General features: G+C 43.6%; 1 protein-coding gene across 3 annotated transcripts in view; it reads left to right on the top strand.

The window, feature by feature from the left end:
- TyrRS-m (Tyrosine--tRNA ligase, mitochondrial) overlaps positions 1–19677 on the top strand; it is an 817527-nt gene that overhangs the window by 174553 nt on the left and 623297 nt on the right. For all 3 annotated transcript variants that reach the window (XM_080273695.1, XM_080273696.1, XM_080273694.1), the window contains one exon: positions 7774–7955. In XM_080273695.1, coding sequence (XP_080129821.1) covers positions 7774–7955 — 182 coding nt within the window. The remainder of the gene's footprint in view (positions 1–7773; positions 7956–19677) is intronic.

The following is a 19677-nucleotide window of genomic DNA, read 5'->3' as shown; positions in this document are numbered from 1 at the left end:
TGTGGGGTGTGGGTATGTCGTGCATGTATAGGTTAAAGAGTATAAGGGACAAAACAGATCCTTGGGGGATGCCATATGTGAAGTTTCTGATGTTCGAAGACTGACCAGCAAATGTTACATATGCACATCTGCCTGCTAAGTAGTTTGCCAGCCATCTTTTTGTGTTATTGTGCATGTTTGTGTTGAATATTTTGTTTGTGAGGTTGTGGTGGGGGATGGCATCAAAAGCTTTGTTAATGTCTAGTGTGAGTAGGAGTGTTGTGTGTGGTGGCCTAACTGAATAACCATCAAAAATTCTCTGTGTAAGGTCTGTACAAAGAGTGTTTGTGGAGTGTAGTGGCCTAAAACCATGTTGTGATGGGCCTAGAGAGGGGGTGAGTTGTAACTAGTTGTAGTACCAATTGTTCAGTGACTGTGGAGGGGGTGCAGATGAGTGTGATGGGGCGGTGTGAGGAAGGCAACGTGAGGTCTTTGTTGGGTTTGGGGATAGTGATGATAATGCCATGCTTCTAGATGTTGGGTGTTATGTTGTGTGAGTAGCTGTAGTTTGGTAGTTTGATATGTTGGTGAGTGCTTGTGTGCCAGGTGGTCCAAGGTGTTTAAGGTGTATGTTGCTTATGTTGTCTGGTTCACAGGCAGATGAGTGTTTAAGGTTGCTAATGGTGTGATTTGTCTGGTTGTAAGTGAAAGGTGCGAAGTCTGGGTCTGTGAGCAATTGTCGGATGATACGTCGGTCGTTCCGATGGGGGTTTAGATGGTTGACATGTGAAAAGTGATTGATGAGAGTGTTTGCTTGTTGTTTGTTTGAAGGTATGATGTCTGTTGTTGTGATGGCATTGTGTGATTGTGTAGTGTTGCTGTTGGAGATTGTGATGCTGTTTAGTGTTTTGTAGAGTTTGCTCGTGTTGGTTTTGTGGTCAAGTGTTTGGAGATAATTATTCCAGTTTAACCCCTTACCCGCAGGGATGGCTGGACCATGCTGTGCCCCTCCCGCGGGGATAGCAGCGCGCTAAGTACATAATAAATTAGCAACTTCCAGGTCGATGGAAGAATCACTTTATATCCTCATTTGTCAGCCTGTCTCTCCATGTGACTCCACAGGCTCCTCTTAAATAACTCATTTCCACTGCTCTCACTCTTGACTTGTGTCCTTCCAACAACGTCCAAGCTTCACTTCCATATGTTAGAGTTGGTATCTCAATACTGTCATGTAGTAACTTTTTTACTTCTATGCTCACTTCCCTGTTTCTTATCACTGTTTTCAAGGAACCAGCAACCTTTCTTCCCTGCTGTACCCTTTCAAGCACTTCACCCTCCAAACCTCCATCCTTACTCATCACACTACCCAAGTACTTAAATGTACTCACATTTTCCAATTGCTCACCATCCAACCTCGCTGTACATTCACTGACTTCACCTCTTTCAAAGACCATCACTTTACCCTTCCCTACATTCACCTTTAGATTCCGTTTCTTACACACTCTCCCAAACTCATCCACCAAGCCTTGGAGCTCCCCTTCGTCTTCACTCAACAACACAGTATCATCTGCAAACAACGATACAGGCAGTTTCCAAACACTACCCTCTCTCACCAGAGCCACTCCAACATCCACTACCCTAGCTTGTACCTCTTTTGTTACCCCATCCATGTACAGATTGAACAACCATGGTGACATGACACATCCCTGTTTCAACCCAACCATCAAAGAGAAAAATTCACTTAGTTCACCATCCACACGCACTGCAGCCTTAGCACTGTCATACGTACTCTTCACAGCATTCAACAACTTTCCTTCTACTCCATATATTCTTAATACTTTCCACAGTCCTTGTCTATCCACCCTGTCATATGCTTTCTCAAAATCCCTGAAAGCCGCATACAACTTCTTTCCCTTCTCCTGAAACTTCTCCACTAAAGATCTGAGAATGAATATCTGATCTACACAACCTCCCCCATTCCAAAAGCCTCCCTGTTCTTCTCCAACTAATTCCTCTGTTCTTTCTCTAACTTAGTAAGTATCCTACCATACTCTTTTCCTATTATACTAAGAAGACAAATCTCTCTATGAATACCACTTACTTCTTTTTCCCCTTTTCCTTTGTACAAGGGAATAATTATACCTGACTTCCAATCATCTGGGACTCTACCTTCCTCCCAGGCTAGTCTGCACATCTTCCACATCCATTCTACTACTATCTCTCCCTCATGCTTCAGCATTTCACCATACACTCCATCAATTCCTGGGGTTTTCCCCAATTTAACTTTCTTCATTGCTTCCACAACTGCTATCCTACTGATTTCCTCCTGTCTTCTCACCTCCTTCCTTCTCCCAGCCATTCCCCAGCCACTTGTACTCGCATTACTTCCATCCTCTATGTTCAACAGTTCCTGAAAGTGTTTTCTCCATCTGGTCACTTTTTCTCCCTTCTCTACTAGTAATCTGCCATTTTATATTTCAATCCCCTGCTAATTTCACTTCCACCCTGTCTTACTCTCTTCACCTCTTTCCAGAACATTTTCTTACAGTCCCTCCACTTTACACTCAGATTCCTTCCAAATTCCTCATTCACTTTCTTCTTACTCTCTCTTACTAATCTTTTCACCTCTCTCTTTCTTTCTACATATAACTCTCTCTTCCGCCTCTCAACTTCTTCCATGTCTCTATTTCTCATCCATTCATTGTATGCTTTCTTCTTTTGTGCCACAGCCTGTGTCACTTCTTCATTCCACCACACTGTTCCTTGCAACCCCCTCCGTCCTCTCTTGTTACACACCACATCACATGCTGCACATATTTCTTCTGTGAATATCCTGCACACACCTTCCACATTCCCCACCTGCTCTAATTCATATTTGCCGTATTGTTCCTCCACTTCTTTCTTATACTCTGCCTTTTTCTCATCCTCCTGTAACCTTTCCACTCTCCTTGCAAATACTCCCTCTTCCCGTCCTTCCCTTCTTCTATTTCTCCATCTTATTTGGATCTTGATTCTGGCCACCACCAAGTAGTGATCAGAAAGTCCACTCCCCCAACCTCTATAAGCTCTTGCATCCATTACACATCTTTGCATCCTTTCATCCACACGCACATAATCAATCATTGCCTTTCATTCAGTTCCCCACTCACCCTTCTCATCACTCGCCATGGATACCTGTGGATCATTTTGTGCCTGAAGAAGGTATTGGCTATCACCAACCCCCTCCCAGCACAAATGTCTACTAATGCACTGCCATTCTCATTTGTCTCAGCAGGCACACTCCACTCACCAACTATTCCATCCACCTTCACATTCCTTACTTTACGATTCATATCATTGATCAAGAACACTCTCATTCCATCCAAACTTTTCCATGCACACTTCCACATTTGTCCAGAACTCTTCTCTCACTCTGCTTGCACAACCTTCTGTTGGCACATACACGCACACAATCGCCCACATTTGTATTCCAACTTTCAGTCTTACCCACACAATCCTCGACTCAACTGATCCATACTCTCTTATGTTCTTCTTCTATCTTTTACTCACAACTATACACACTCCTTCTTTTGCTCTCTGATTCTCACCTACTCCTGCACATGTACCCCATCCATACTCCCATTCTCTCACACTCTCACCTCTCCATTTAGTTTCATTTACTCCACATACATCAACTCTCGCACCCTCAAGCACCTGGACAATCTCTCTGTCTTTCACCTCATCATTTGCACTCTTACATTCCATGTTGTGATTACCATGTCCTTTGTCTGGTCCTTGGTCGTCATCTTTTCGTCAGTCCTTGTCCGAGGCTTTTTGTTCGTCTTTTTAGTTAGTTGTTTTCCAGGGAGGGGCACTAACCCTCCGCCAACCCTTTTAGTCGCCTTGTACGACAAGCAAGGATACTGGGGGAGTATTCTTAAAACCCCCCAACCCCCCTACCTTACGTAATTGTATTCTCTCAATCTTGTTTCTATCTTTCTTTTTGTGTGGGGACCACACTACTGTTGCATACTCTAACCTGGGGCGAATCATGGCCAGTCAATTTTTTCATCATCTCCTCATGCATATAATGAAAAGCTACTCTTATATTAGTCAGGAGTTTATGTGTCTCTCTAACTGCCTTGTTAATGTGTTTTTCAGGTGACAAACTGTCCTGGACCAGCACTCCCAAATCTTTCCTATCTCTCACTTTTGTGATTGGTTCATTACCCATCAGTAATTCAATGATGGCCTCCTGGTACTTTTACCCATTTCCAATATTTTACATTTCTTTGCATTAAATTTCATTTCCCACATCCAGCTCCAATCATGTATCCTATCCAGATCCTCGTGCAGCATTTTACAATTCTCCTCAACCTCAACCTTCCTTAAGTTCTTTGCATCATCAGCAAACAGACTTGCATAACTGTTCACTCCATCTACCATATCAATTACATAAATCGGGAACATTACTTTTTAGTTAGTTGTTTTCCAGGTGTGTGGAAGGAAGAGAAGATGGAGGGGGGTGCAAGGAACAGCGTGGTGGACTGAAGAGGTGAAACAGGCTGTGGCACAAAAGAAGAAAGCATGCAATGAATGGATGAGAAATAGGGGCGTGAAAGAAGTTGAGAGGCGGAAGAGAGAGTTATATGTAGAAAGAAAGAGAGAGGTGAAAAGATTAGTAAGAGAGAGTAAGAAGAGAGTGGATGAGGAATTTGGAAGGAATTTGAGTGTAAAGTGGAGGGACTGTAAGAAAATTTTCTGGAGAGAAGTGAAAAGAGTAAGACAGGGTGAAAGTGAAGTTAGCAGGGGAGTGAAAGATAAAAATGGTAGATTACTAGTGGAGAAGGGAGAAAAAGTGAGCAGATGGAGAGAACACTTTAAGGAATTGTTGAACGTAGAGGATGGAAGTAATGCGAGTATAAGTGGCTGGGGAATGGCTGGGAGAAGGAGGGAGGTGAGAAGACAGGAAGAAATCAGTAGGATAGAAGTTGTGGAAGCAATGAAGAAAGTTAAATCAGGGAAAGCCCCAGGAATTGATGGAGTGTGTAGTGAAATGCTGAAGCATGGGGGAGAGATAGTAGTAGAATGGATGTGGAAGATGTGCAGATTGGCCTGGGAGGAAGGTAGAGTCCCGGAGGATTGGAAGTCAGGTATAATTATTCCCTTGTACAAAGGAAAAGGGGAAAAAGAAGTGTGTGGTAATCATAGGGGCATTTGTCTTCTTAGTATAATAGGAAAAGTGTATGGTAGGATACTTATAGACAGAGTTAGAGAAAGAACAGAGAAATTAGTTGGAGAAGAACAGGGAGGCTTTAGGAAGGGAAGAGGTTGTGTAGATCAGATATTCATTCTTAGATCTTTAGTGGAAAAGTTTCTAGAGAAAGGAAAGAAGTTGTATGCGGCTTTCATGGATTTGGAGAAAGCATATGACAGGGTGGATAGACAAGGATTGTGGAAAGTATTAAGAATATATGGAGTAGATGGGAAGTTGTTGAATGCTGTGAAGAGTATGTACGATGGTGCGAAGGCTGCAGTGCGTGTGGATGGTGAACTAAGTGAATTTTTCTCTTTGGAAGTTGGGTTGAAACAGGGATGTGTCATGTCTCCATGGTTGTTCAATCTGTACATGGATGGGGTAATAAAAGAGGTACAAGGTAGGGTAGTGGATGTTGGAGTGGCCCTGGTGAGAGAGGATAGTGTTTGGAAACTCCCTGTACTGTTGTTTGCAGATGATACTGTGTTGTTGAGTGAAGACGAAGGGGAGCTGCAAGGCTTGGTGGATGAGTTTGAGAGAGTGTGTAAGAAACAGAATCTAAAAGTGAATGTAGGGAAGAGTAAAGTGATGGTCTTTGAGAGAGGTGAAGTCAGTGAATGTACAGCGAGGTTGGAGGGTGAGGAATTGGAAAATGTGAGTACGTTTAAGTACTTGGGTAGTGTGATCAGTAAGGATGGAGGTTCGGAGGGTGAAGTGCTTGAAAGGGTACAGCAGGGAAGAAAGGTTGATGGTTCCTTGAAAGCAGTGATAAGAAACAGGGAAGTGAGCATGGAAGTGAAAAAGTTACTACATGACAGTATTGTGATACCAACTCTAACGTACGGAAGTGAAGCTTGGACATTGTTGGAAGGACACAAGTCAAGAGTGAGAGCAGTGGAAATGAGTTATTTAAGAGGAGCCTGTGGAGTCACATGGAGAGACAGGCTGACGAATGAGGATATAAAGGAGCGTTGTGGTGTGGATGTGGATGTGATAGGAAGCGTTATGAGGAACACACTGAGGTGGTTTGGCCATGTGGAGAGGATAGAGGGTGAAAGACTGACGAAGGGAGTGTATGTGAGTGAGGTGGAGGGGGGAAGAGGGAGGGGGAGGCCGAGGATGAGATGGAGGGATGGGGTGGAGAGGTATATGAGAGAGGGGGGTGTGAGTTGGGAGCAGGGCAGTGAAATGCCGGGGGACAGGGCGACTTGGAGGCGATTTGTTTGTGGCCACCCCAAACGGGATTGAGGCGTCTGGCAATAGATAGATAGATTACTGACGCCAACACCGAGCCCTGTGGGACTCCACTTGTTACTTCCCTCCATCCAGATATCCTATCCTTTATTACTGCCCTCATTTGTCTGTTTCCCAAAAAGTGTCTCATCCATTGCAGGAGGTTCCCCTTCAGTCCTCCTATATGCTCTAGTTTCCGCCATTAGTCTTTTATGAGGTACCTTGTCGAAGGCCTTCTCCAAATCTAAATGCACACAATCCACCCAACCATCTCTCTCCTGTAGGACGTGAATCGCTCCTGAGTAAAAACTCAACAAGTTGGAAACACAGGACCTTCCACTTTTAAATCCAAACTGACTCATAGCCAAAATATTCATCCCTTCCTGATATTTTATGCATCTATCTTTCAGAATTCTTTCGCCAAATTTTTTGACCATGCTGGTTGGGATTGTAATGATTACAATATCTGTTTAATAGTATTAACTATGAAATCTTAAGCAAGTGTATGTTTCATTCATTGTGATGAAATGAAAACTGATGTTGATAAATCATTATTTATTCCAAGAAGTGAAACTCTGGGCAAATTTGGTTGAGAAGAAGAAGCATGTCATCTATTTTATTTTTCACTAGGAAGAGAGATACAATAACTAGTATTCAAATTACGTGGAACAAGGATTCTGAATAGTTCTTTACTTATAGAAGCTTGGAGGGGTATGCTGGGAGTTTGTTTCACAGTTCATCTCCTTTTCTGTTAAGTTTGACCTGGGTTTCTGACCATTATCATTCATCTCTTGATTAGTGGCTGTAGGTCTGGGGAACTGGCAGAATTCTGTAGAGAGGAAGGAATAGAAGCATGTCTGTCAGAGACTGGAGGAACAAGGCATTTTTTTATTGTGATAGGATCTGTATCTGGTTCTAGAAACCTTGTACATGGAATGAGGTTTGCTAAAGAAAACAAGGTACTGGTGTGATACTGTGTGAATGCAAACTAATAGTACTTAGAGAGCTTCTTCAGGCTTTAAAAATATGCTGGGAAATGAGCATCATAAGGATATTGCAAGTTCATCATGCATAAGAGTATTGCAAATGCATTGCAGAAGATAATATATATATATTTAGGAAATTCACCACATTTCTTGGGTGTTAGTAATTGTATTTAACACATAGCCGTCATTCTCATGCAGTATGTTATTCTTAGTGTATGGCTGTTCACCTCTTAAAATATTATTACAGTATCATCCCTTGTCAATACCCCATTGTTATGGACATGTATCATTGTTTTCACCTTGTTGTGTGTGCAAATGTATGACTTGCATATATTCCAGGTGGGAGGAGCTACAGGGCAAGTGGGGGACCCCAGTGGCCGTGATTCTGAGAGACCTCTTCTCACCATTTCACAGGTAGAAGAGAACGAAAAAAAAATAGAAGAAAATATACGTTGTATATTTGAAAATCACAAAAAACATTTCTGGGATACAAGACACCAAGCTCCCTTGTCACCTCTCAGGTGAGGATAATTTTATTATTGATTCTGTTATATATAGTTAGTATGCACTATAGTATTTAGTATCATAACTAGTATTTTATCTGTGATAGCCATCATGAACAAACCCAGTAGTTGATAATTTCTCTTGAAGCTAATTTTTCATACTCTCATGATTACCATCTTCTGTATGGTGTCTTTTTTGACTTAACAGTTTTCTTGATCTGCTGATCTCCCTCTTCCCTTTCATTTCACCAATATGTATAATGTGTACAATAAACTGGAAATTATCTAGTGGCTCATTACTCAGCATACATCGTTAGCTGTCATAGCAAATGGCTTAATTTAATTATTTCCCTGGGAAACCTAAAATTCAGAATCTGCACCATTCATCCCATCAGCCAACACAATATCCTGGCAGTTTTACTTGTAACTTTGAATTCTGGCTGACAACAGATGGCATCATTTCGTCTGAATTACCTTATGAACAGAATCAGACAGATGCAAGCAGAGTTTGTTTTAGGCTGACTTTGCACATGGTTACTTTTACTTGTGTGTGTGTGTGTGTGTGTGTGTGTGTGTTTATTCTTACCTAATTGTGTCTTTACAGGAACGAATCAAGCTCGTACAGTCCCGTGTCTTAAACCATTTTCATCATACATCTTAAATTTATGAATTGTTTTGGCACACACTATTTCATTCGGTAGTGCATTCCATTGATCAATTGCCCTATTTGGGAAACTAAATTTCCTTACGTCTTTATTGCCTCTCTTTTTATGCAGTTTTTTGCAGTGTCCTCTTGCTGATGCTTCCCCATGGGTTATATTTTCATATATGTCTATTTTCTCCTTCCCTGATATGCATTTATATAGCATAATCATGTCTCCTCTTTTCCGTCTCTCCTGTAATGTTGACAGATTCAGTTTTTCTAGTCTTTCTTCATAGCTTAGATCCCTTAAGCTTGGTACCCATCTTGTAGTGGCTCTTTGAACACTTTCAGTCTTATGTATGTGTTTTTTGAGATGAGGATTCCAGACTACTGATGCATACTCCAGGGTTGGTCTGATGAATGATGTTATTGTCTTTCTCACCATGTCTTTATTTATGTATGTGAATGCTTTTCTCATATTTGCAAGCAATGTATGCATGTTCTGTACCTTCTCACTGATGTGGTCAGCCAGTGATAGTCTGTTATTGAGAATCACACTAGGTCCTTCACTCTTTCTGATATGTGTAGGGTTTTATTTCCTAACTTATAATCCTAATCTGGTCTTTTCCAACTTTTACTAAACTTGATTACATGACACTTGTCCACATTGAATTCCATTTGCCATGTACAGTAACCCCTCCAATATCCGGATCAATAGAGCCATCGGTAGGTTCGGTTATTGGTTTCGTCCGGATATTGGGCCCCAGCTTATGGACTTGTACTTATGGACCCTAACTCAGAGAAACACCTATACAACTCCCTCTGGACATGCATAGCACCTATTTCACACCCAAATCACACCAATAAGGCACATAAATGACTGAAATAAATGCAAAAGAAACATAAAATGAAGTTTAGAAGTATGTTCATACATTAATAAACATTCTGGTACTTATGGACCCTAACCTAGCCTAACTCTGAAAAACACATTCCTACTGCACATGCATGAGGTAAGTATAGTATGGAAAAAAGTACAGTATGAAACATTCTGGTAAGTATAGTATGGAAAAAAGTACAATATGAAACATTCTGGCTACTTACAGCAAGTCCCTGGCCACCTCGATGAATAACCGCCTCCTCTCGGACTCTGACAGTAAGAACGATTTCCTGAAGCACTTGCAGTACACTCTTCCTGAAGTCTTGCACTGAACTTAGTCAATAACACACAGAAGTCCGTTCTCTTCACAGTGATCACTTTAGTTCAAATAATGTTCCAGTTAACTTTAGTGTTGCACATAAACTTTTCCCAATCTTTTCAATTTCTAAAGCCAAAAAAAAGAAGGTTAGTTATGTTAAATTTTGTTTCCACTGAGTCTTTTCTCTCATTTCGAAAACCTTAACACAACACACCGTTTTTTTCACTGCACAACACTCAAAATTCCCGTGTGGTCTAGTGGAGAAGTTCTTGCTGTTTATTCACTGTCAGAGTCCGAGAGTATCACTGGCAGGCGACCAAGGGGTGCATCGGTGGGTCGTGGTGATGGCGTACCGACTACAGAAGACTCTGAAGAAAGCCGCAAACTCACATCGAGCGGTGACTCCACTGTAGCTGATGTGCTGAGCTGTGGCTCGGAGCATGAGGGCCTGTCTTGGGGAGGCAACGGAGTGGAACCAGGGCTTGGCACAGCGGGGGTCACGGGCCTGAAAAAACTGTCAATCGTTGACTGACGCAAGGACCGACGATTCTGGCGATTGATGATGTGCTGCCTGAAAGCACGCACTTCCTCCACGAGTCCCAAGGGCCCCATCTCCCTGTCGCAGTCTGGGTGTTCCAGGTAGTCTAGGACGAACTCTAGATGTTCCCGGAGTGCGCTCAGCTTAGGGATGGCTGGAGTAGTGTCCTGCTGAGAGGAGTCTGCATCATCGTCGCCTTCGTCGTTGGAATCTTCAAGTTCGGGACTGACACCAGCAACCGAAGACGCGATCTCGATATCAGACAACGTCTGATACCCAGGATCGCCCTCGTCATCGTCCAACCACTCACGAACATCGTCCACATCAACATCGTCGCCGTGCGTACGTAGCCGTGCATGGAAGTCTATCTATCTATCTATAGCCCGACGCCCTAATCCCGCAAAGGGTGGCCGCAGACAAAACGCCTCCAAGTCACTCTGTCACCCACCATTTGACTCCCCTCCCCCCAACTCACCCCCCCTCCCTCATATACCTTTCAACTCCATCCCTCCACCTCATCCTCGGTCTACCTCTCCCTCTCCCTCCCTCCACCTCACCTACATACACCCTCTTAGTCAGTCTTTCATTCTCCATTCTCTCCACATGTCCAAGCCACCTCATTGTATTTCTCCTAATCTTTTCAACCACATCCACATCTACCCCACAGCGTTCCTTCACTTCTTCATTCGTCAACCTGTCCCTCCACGCCACTCCACATGCTCCTCTCAAGTAACTCATTTCCACTGCTCTCACTCTTGACTTGTTCCCCTCTTGCAAGGTCCACGCCTCGCTTCCATACGTCAGGGTAGGGATCACAATACCATCATGCAGTGATTCTTAACTTCCATCTCACCTCCCTATTTCTCATCACTGCTTTCAGTGTACCAACAACCTTTCTTCCCTGCTGTACCCTTTCATGTACTTCATCCCCCAAAGTTCCATCCTTACTCATCACACTACCCAAGTACTTGAATGCACTCACATTCTCCATATCCTCACCATCCAATCTCACTGCACACTCTGTGACTTCATTCCTCTCAAACACCATAACTTTACTTTTGTTTACATTAACTTTCAGCTTCCTCCTCCTACACACTGTCCCAAATTCATTCACCAAACCTTGCAACTCCCATTCATCTTCACTCAACAATACTGTATCATCAGCAAACAGCAACACCGGAAGCTTCCAAATCTCACCCTCATTCATTAGGGCCACCCCCACATCCACTGCCCTACCTTGCACCTCCTTTACAACCCCATCCATATATATATTAAACAGCCACGGAGACATCACACACCCCTGCTTCAGTCCCACAGTGAGATCAAAGAACTCACTCAACTCACCATCCACTCGCACCGTAGCCCTAGCTCCCTCGTACATACTCTTCACAGCACTCAACAATTTCCCCTCCACTCCATATATTCTCAATACCTTCCACATACCTTGCCTATCTATTCTGTCATAAGCTTTCTCCAAGTCCATGAAGGCAGCATACACTTTCCTTCCCTTCTCTAGATACTTCTCCACTAAACATCTTAGAACAAATATCTGATCTACACACCTTTTTCCCTTCCTAAATCCCCCTTGTTCTTCTCCAACTAGCTCCTCTGTCATATGCCTAACCCTATGAATGAGTATTCTACCATATATTTTACCAGTCACACTAAGAAGGCAAATACCCCTATGGTTACCACATACTTCTCTCTCCCCTTTTCCTTTGTACAGAGGAACAATTATACCTGATTTCCAGTCCTCTGGAACCCTTCCCTCTTCCCAAGCCAATCTACACAGCTTCCATATCCACTCCACAACAATCTCACCCCCATACCTAAGCATTTCACCACACACTCCATCAATTCCTGGGGCCTTTCCCAGCTTAATCTTCTTCATCACTTCCACTACTTCCGACCTACTGATCTCTTCCTCCCTCCTCTCATCTCTTCTTCTCCCAGCCATTCCCCAACCACTTATACTCACACTGCTCTCACTCTCTACATTCAACAAATCCTCAAAGTGCTCCTTCCATCTCCTCAATTTCTCTCTCTTCTCCACCAACAATCTATTATTCCTATCTTTCACTCCCCTACTATTTCCCCTTTCACACTGCCTTACTTTCTTTACCTCCTTCCAAAACAATTTCTTACTCTCCCTCCACTTCACACTCAGATTCCTCCCAAACTCTTCATCCACTTTCTTCTTACTCTCGTTCACCAGTCTCTTAACCTCCCTTCTCCTGCTCACATATACCTCTCTCTTCTCTCTCTCATCTTCTCCCCTACCTCTACTCGCCAACCATTCACCATATGCCTTCTTCTTTTGTTCCACAGCTCGTTTCACCTCATCATTCCACCATGCTGTCCCTTGCACACCCTTGCATCTCCTCCTCACTCCACAAACCGCCTCACACGCTGCGCTTATCTCTTCCGTGAATATCTTACATACGTCTTCCACCCCTTCCATCTGCTCTAGCTCATACCTTCCCAATCTTTCTTCCACTATGCTCTTATACTCTGTCCTTTTCTCACTATCTTGCAATTTCTCCACTCTTCTCACAGGAGCTGCTTCCTCCTGTCTTCCCCTTCGTCTCCTCAACCACTTTCTTTGCAGCTCTACCTTGGCCATCATTAAGTGATGGTCCGAGACTCCATTCCCCCACCCTCTCCACACCCTTGCATCCAACATTTGTCTTCTCATTCGCTCATCCACACACACGTAGTCTATCATTGCCTTTCGTTCAACAAGTTCACCATCCATCCTCCTCATTACTCTCCATGTATACCGGTGGATCATCTTATGACGAAAATAGGTGTTGGCTATTGCCAACCCCTTACCAGCACAGATGTCCACCAAAGCACTACCATTCACATCTACTTCAGCTGGCACACCCCACTGACCAACCACTCCATCCACTCGTACATTCCCAACTTTGCCATTCATGTCTCCAATCAACAGCACTCTCTCGCTCCTCTCAAACTTGTCCATACATGCTTCTACTCTCGCCCAAAACTCTTCTTTCACTCTTGCCACTCGATCCTCTGTTGGAGCATACACACACACAATCGCCCATGCTTGTATACCTACTTTCATCCTCACCCATACAATCCTTGCACCCACTGTTCCATGCTCTCTTATATTCTCCTTCAACTTCTTGCTTATCATCAGACATACTCCCTCTCTTGCCCTCTCATTCTCACTGACTCCCGCACATATACCTACACCGTGTTCCCATTCTCTCATCCTTTCACCTTACCATTTAGTTTCAGTCAATCCACATATATCCACTTTTGCATCCTCAAGCACCTGGACAATCTCTCTCTCTTTCACTTCATCATTCACTCCTCTCACATTCCATGTTCCCACTCTCAGAATGTCCTTTGTCCGTTCCTTAGTCGTCAACGTATGGTCCGTCCGGGTCCGAGGCGCTTTATTTGCTTTTTTAGTTAGTTCTTTTTACGGGGTGGGGCACTAACCCACCACCAACCCTTTTAGTCGCCTCGTACGACAAGCAGGGATACTGGGGGAGTATTCTTGAAACCCCCCCTACCCCCAGGGGTAGTCATCCACGTCATCCACGTCAAACCCTAGAAAATCGTACTCCACATCTGTTCTGAGAAGCAGACGAGACCAACCATTTTCAAGAGTTTTCACAGGGACTTCCTTCCATGCACTAGCCCAGTTGTACAGTGCAGACTTGTTGTAGCAGCGAAGGTTTTCCAAAGTCCGCTTGCCTCGAGTGTCACATCCTTCCCTGCGCTCGTCCTCGTCCTCGAGAACAACCATCACCTCGCCCAGGAACTTCTGACGGTACAGGCGCTTTGTTGCCACGATCACTCCTTGGTCCATGGGTTGAATGAGAGCAGTCGTATTAGGTGGCAGAAACATGCACCTAATACGGCCATTCTCAGCAACCAAGTCCTTGTCGCACGGGTGGGCAGGTGCATTGTCAAAGAGAAGGAGAGCGTTTACCTGGTCGCTCGGGATTCGCGGTGTCTTCGTCTGGTACTGGATGACCTCCTTGACGAAGTGACGGTGAAACCAGTCTTTGAAAATCACGGCTGTGAACCATGCTTTCAAAGAATGGTACCATACGACAGGAAGGACATCCATCACCCCACGAAGGCACCGAGGCTGCTTTGCACGGCCAACAATAACGGGCTTAAGCCGGTGCATGCCGTTAGCACTGGCACAACACAAAGCTGATATCCGTTCCTTAGAAAGCTTGCGGCCAGGTAAACGCTTCTCCGTCTCATCGGCTAGAGTGTTTGTTGGCACCGAGCGATAGAATAGGCCAGTTTCATCTGCGTTATAGACTTGACCGAGAGTGAGGCCCTCCATGTCGATCAAGCCTTTCACCTTGTGCCGAAACTCGTCAACTCCATCCTCGTTAGCGTCCAATGCTTCGCCATGTGCTTTACGGTTAGTAAGGCCATGTCGCAACTTGAATGCGAAGAGCCAACCCTCGGATGCCTTGAAGTCTAGGGTGTCGTGAAGCCTTGCAAACTTCTCAGCAGCAGCCTTCAGCTCCGTTCCACGTACCATCACACCAGCTGCACGTTGCTGTCGGTACCAAATCAACGTTGATCGGTCGATTTCTGCAAACTTGGGGGTAAACATAACCTTCCTTTCCACGTTGCGTTTGCTTCTCGACGAGAAGTCAGCCGTGTACTGCATGAGTTTGTCTCGGGAACGCTTGATATCGAACAAAGTCGACCGGGCCAGGTTAAACTCGCTGAGAATGCGTGAAGAAGACCAACCCACATCAACTTTCTCCGATATCTCCCGTTTCTTCTCCAGAGTCAACACCACTCTCTTACTTTTCTCAGGAGATGGGGCCATCATCACACACACTAAGAGGAGGGCAGATAGCAGCAGGAGGTCTTGCAGCAAGTACGGCACCACCACAAAAGCGAGCACGTGGGCAGCCATTGCGAAGAGCGTAGGTCCAGTCGCGGTGAGAGACAGGCGGGAAGTGGGGAGGATGCAGCGGCGCTCTATCGGACATCGGAGGAGTGACAAACCAAAACAATGCTCTCACGTAGCGCGTGCGGCAAGTTCAAATTACTGACGGCAAAAAATCGATTTTTTTTTTTTTTTTTTTTTTTTTTTTTTTTTTTTTGATCCCAGGACGATAAGGTTCGGTTAGTGAGGATGTTCGGTTATTGGGCGTCCGGATATTAGAGTGATTACTGTATTACTCCATTCATGAAGCGTATTTAATTCTTCTCCTAGCTCTTTGCAAGAGTCTGTGTTAGTAATTCTCCTTTGTATTTTTGCATCATTAGCAAACATATTTAGATAGCTTTCATTTCCAGTGTTACTGTTTATGACATTTATATGCATTAAAAACATAATTGGTGCCAGCACTGAGCCCTGTGGAACTCCACTAGTCACTTCCCTCCACAATGAGTAATTACCCCTTAGTGATGTTCTCATTTTCCTTTTTCTGAGAAAGTATTGCATCCATCAGAACAGTTTTCCTCAGATTCCTCCTTGATGGTACAGCTTCCATAAAAGTCTTTGGTGCAGTACTCTGTCAGATGCATTCTTGAAATCTAGATAGATACTGTCCACCCACCTTTCTCTTTTCTGTAATGTTTCTGCAACTCAGTCATAGTAGCTTAATAGATTAGTAATACATGATTTTCCCTTTCTGAAACCAAATTGCCTTTCTCTTATCATGTTGTGTTCTTCTAGTTGGTTTACCCAAACTTTTCTTATCAGCTTTTCCAGTATCTTACAACAATGGTTAAAGATACTGGTCAGCAGTTGAGTGAATTTTGTCTATTCCCCTTTTTGAATATGGGAACAATGTTTGCATTTTTCCAAATATCAGGTAGCTTACCTTGGCTCAAGGATTCCTTGAATATTAAAGATAATGGTTTACTTAGCTCCTTGCACATTCATGTAGCACCCAACATGAAATTTTATCAGAACCGTTTGCTTTTCCTTTGTCTAATTTACTTAACTCCTCCTGTATTTCTTTTTCTGATATTTGTATATCTGATAATATGTGTGGGCATGCATGTTCCATATCATCCCTCTCAAAATTATTTTCTTCTGTAAAAACTGTGTGGATGGTGGGGGCGCTCACCATCTGCTCACTTGATGTAGTGCTGCATTGGGTGTCTGTCCTTTCCTCTCTTCCTTCCTTCCTCTTCTGTCTTTCTTTCCTTCATTCTTTCCTCTTCCTTCTGCGTAGGGGTGACGTTACATTCCCTCCTATGTCTTTCTTTCCTTCATTCTTTCCTCTTCCTTCTGCCTATGGGTGACTCTACACTGAGTGACAAGCCAAATGGATTCCTGTACACCAGGAAACCATTTAATACGCAGGGTGGTAATCATATAACCAAATTATGGCGCCTGGTGGTTTAGTGGGTAATTAAGGTGCTTCAATCATATTGAGCTGGTGCAGGTTTAAATCCAAAGGGTGGTTAGGGTATTTTGCTCACATAATGCCATTCAGGGATGAGTGAGGCTGGTCGCTTTCATCTTAAATGTCAGGACCAACTTGCCTAGTCCGGGGCTCCTGTGCTCCTCATGGGGCGACATAAGAGTGGATGATGGATGGATGGATGTAAAAACTGATTGGAAATTCTTATTTAGTGCTTCACAAATATCTTTCTCTTGTGTATAGATGCCCCCTTCATCTGTAATGGATTGTATTTTATCTTTTACTTTGCTTCTGATGTAGCTGCAAACTAGCTTTAGTTGATCACTACTTATGTTTATGATGTCTTCCCCAAACTGTTTTTGGGCTTCTCTCCTTATTCTTGTATATTAATTTCTTGCCTGTTTATAGTTATTATATGCCGTCTCACTGTTGTGTCTTCTCTATCTATTCCACAACAAGTGTGTGTGTGTGTGTATATATTTACCTAATTGTATTTACCTAACGCCGGCGTGACGCAGGGATCATTTCTGGCGCCAACCCTATTTCTGGTTCATATTAATGATCTCTTATCTGTCACCAACAATCCCATTCACTCATATGCAGATGACTCAACACTACATAGTTCATTCACACTCAGACATCCATTTACAAAGTCTAATATCTCAACCTCTCAGCTCAGTACGGCCATCTCCATAAATCAAGATCTATCTACAATTAGTGAATGGGGACAAAACAACCTTGTCTCTTAGATCTTTAGTGGAAAAGTTTCTAGAGAAGGGAAGGAAGTTGTATGCGGCTTTCATGGATTTGGAGAAAGCATATGACAGGGTGGATAGACAAGGACTGTGGAAAGTGTTAAGAATATATGGAGTAGATGGGAAGTTGTTGAATGCTGTGAAGAGTATGTACGATGGTGCGAAGGCTGCAGTGCGTGTGGATGGTGAACTAAGTGAATTTTTCTCTTTGAAAGTTGGGTTGAAACAGGGATGTGTCATGTCTCCATGGTTGTTCAATCTGTACATGGATGGGGTAATAAAAGAGGTACAAGGTAGGGTAGTGGATGTTGGAGTGGCCCTGGTGAGAGAGGATAGTGTTTGGAAACTCCCTGTACTGTTGTTTGCAGATGATACTGTGTTGTTGAGTGAAGACGAAGGGGAGCTGCAAGGCTTGGTGGATGAGTTTGAGAGAGTGTGTAAGAAACGGAATCTAAAGGTGAATGTAGGGAAGAGTAAAGTGATGGTCTTTGAGAGAGGTGAAGTCAGTGAATGTACAGTGAGGTTGGATGGTGAGGAATTGGAAAATGTGAGTATGTTTAAGTACTTGGGTAGTGTGATGAGTAAGGATGGAGGTTTGGAGGGTGAAGTACTTGAAAGGGTACAGCAGGGAAGAAAGGTTGCTGGTTCTTTGAAAGCAGTGATAAGAAACAGGGAAGTGAGCATGGAAGTAAAAAAGTTACTACATGACAGTATTGTGATACCAACTCTAACGTATGGAAGTGAAGCTTGGACATTGTTGGAAGGACACAAGTCAAGAGTGAGAGCAGTGGAAATGAGTTATTTAAGAGGAGCCTGTGGAGTCACATGGAGAGACAGGCTGACGAATGAGGATATAAAGGAGCATTGTGGTGTTGATGTGGATGTGATAGGAAGTGTTATGAGGAACACACTGAGGTGGTTTGGCAATGTGGAGAGGATGGAGGGTGAAAGACTGACGAAGAGAGTGTATGTGAGTGAGGTGGAGGGGGGAAGAGGGAGGGGGAGGCCGAGGATGAGATGGAGGGATGGGGTAGAGAGGTATATGAGAGGGGAGGGGTGTGAGTTGGGAGCAGGGCAGTGAAATGGCGGGGGACAGGGCGACTTGGAGGCGATTTGTTTGTGGCCACCCCAAACGGGATTGAGGCATCAGGCAATAGATAGATAGAAAACTAAATATATACAGTTTACTAATAGACAAATATTGCCAGATTCGTACATTACCTTCAGTGCTACTAATATTCCCATTTCCAAAAGTATTGAAATTCTTGGTGTCTCACTCAACAGTGCCCTCAGCTGGACCTCTCATGTCAGATCACTTGCTAAAACCGCCTCAAAGAAACTTGGATTATTGTATAGAGTCCGTAACTTCTTTGCCGATGAGCAGTTAGCTATAATTTACAAAAGTCATGTTTGCTCTCAGCTTGAATATTGCTCACCCTTGTGGAATGGTTGTGGAGAGGTTGCATTAAGACAACTAGACAAAATTCAGAATAAAGCTGGTAGAATCATTAACAACCCTGCCATTACATATAAACTACCTCCCCTGCAAGTAAGAAGGAATGTTGCCTCCCTCGCATTATTTTACAGATATTTTTTTGGCAAATGCTCAGACGAAGTTGCATCCATGGTGCCACCTCTCCATGCCTTCCCTCGTGCTACACGGGCATCTGGTAGCGCTCATGACTGGAATGTCACTCAACCATATTGCAGACCTTCTGCCTATCAGAATTCTTTCATTCCCCGAACTACATCTCTCTGGAACTCGCTTCCCCAGAGTTGTTTTCCTCCAAATTTCAACCCACACCTGTTCAAGTCTAACTGGTACAGATATTTTATGAACAGAGGACACCAGTAATCTGGTGTATGGATTATTTTTTTTTACTCATTTGTTTTTCCTTCCTCCGTTCTGTTATTTATAAAAGAAAAAAAAAAATGATATACAGGAAATGAGCTACGCACGTGGAGTCCCGTCTCTGTTTCTTGATAAACCAAATTTTGGTTTAAACCTGTTTAAGTTTTTAGACTGGATGATCTCTTTGTCCAGGCTATTCCACAGGTTTGTGCATCTATAAGAAAAACTATATTTCTTGATGTCCCTCAGGCAGCTTGGCTTCAGTTTCATTCTGTGTCCTCTTGTTACTCTCTTATCGCATACAAACAGATCTTCTCTGTCAGTTTTATCTACTCCCATAATGGTCCTGAACACTGCAGTCATG

This window comes from Coenobita brevimanus, chromosome 55 (assembly GCF_032717465.1).
Source record: "Coenobita brevimanus isolate Jiangsu-jjx chromosome 55, ASM3271746v2, whole genome shotgun sequence".
In the NCBI taxonomy this organism is placed as follows: Eukaryota; Metazoa; Arthropoda; class Malacostraca; order Decapoda; family Coenobitidae; genus Coenobita; species Coenobita brevimanus.
Note: the sequence above shows the minus strand (reverse complement) of the source record. Positions and strands in the feature narration are given on the sequence as shown.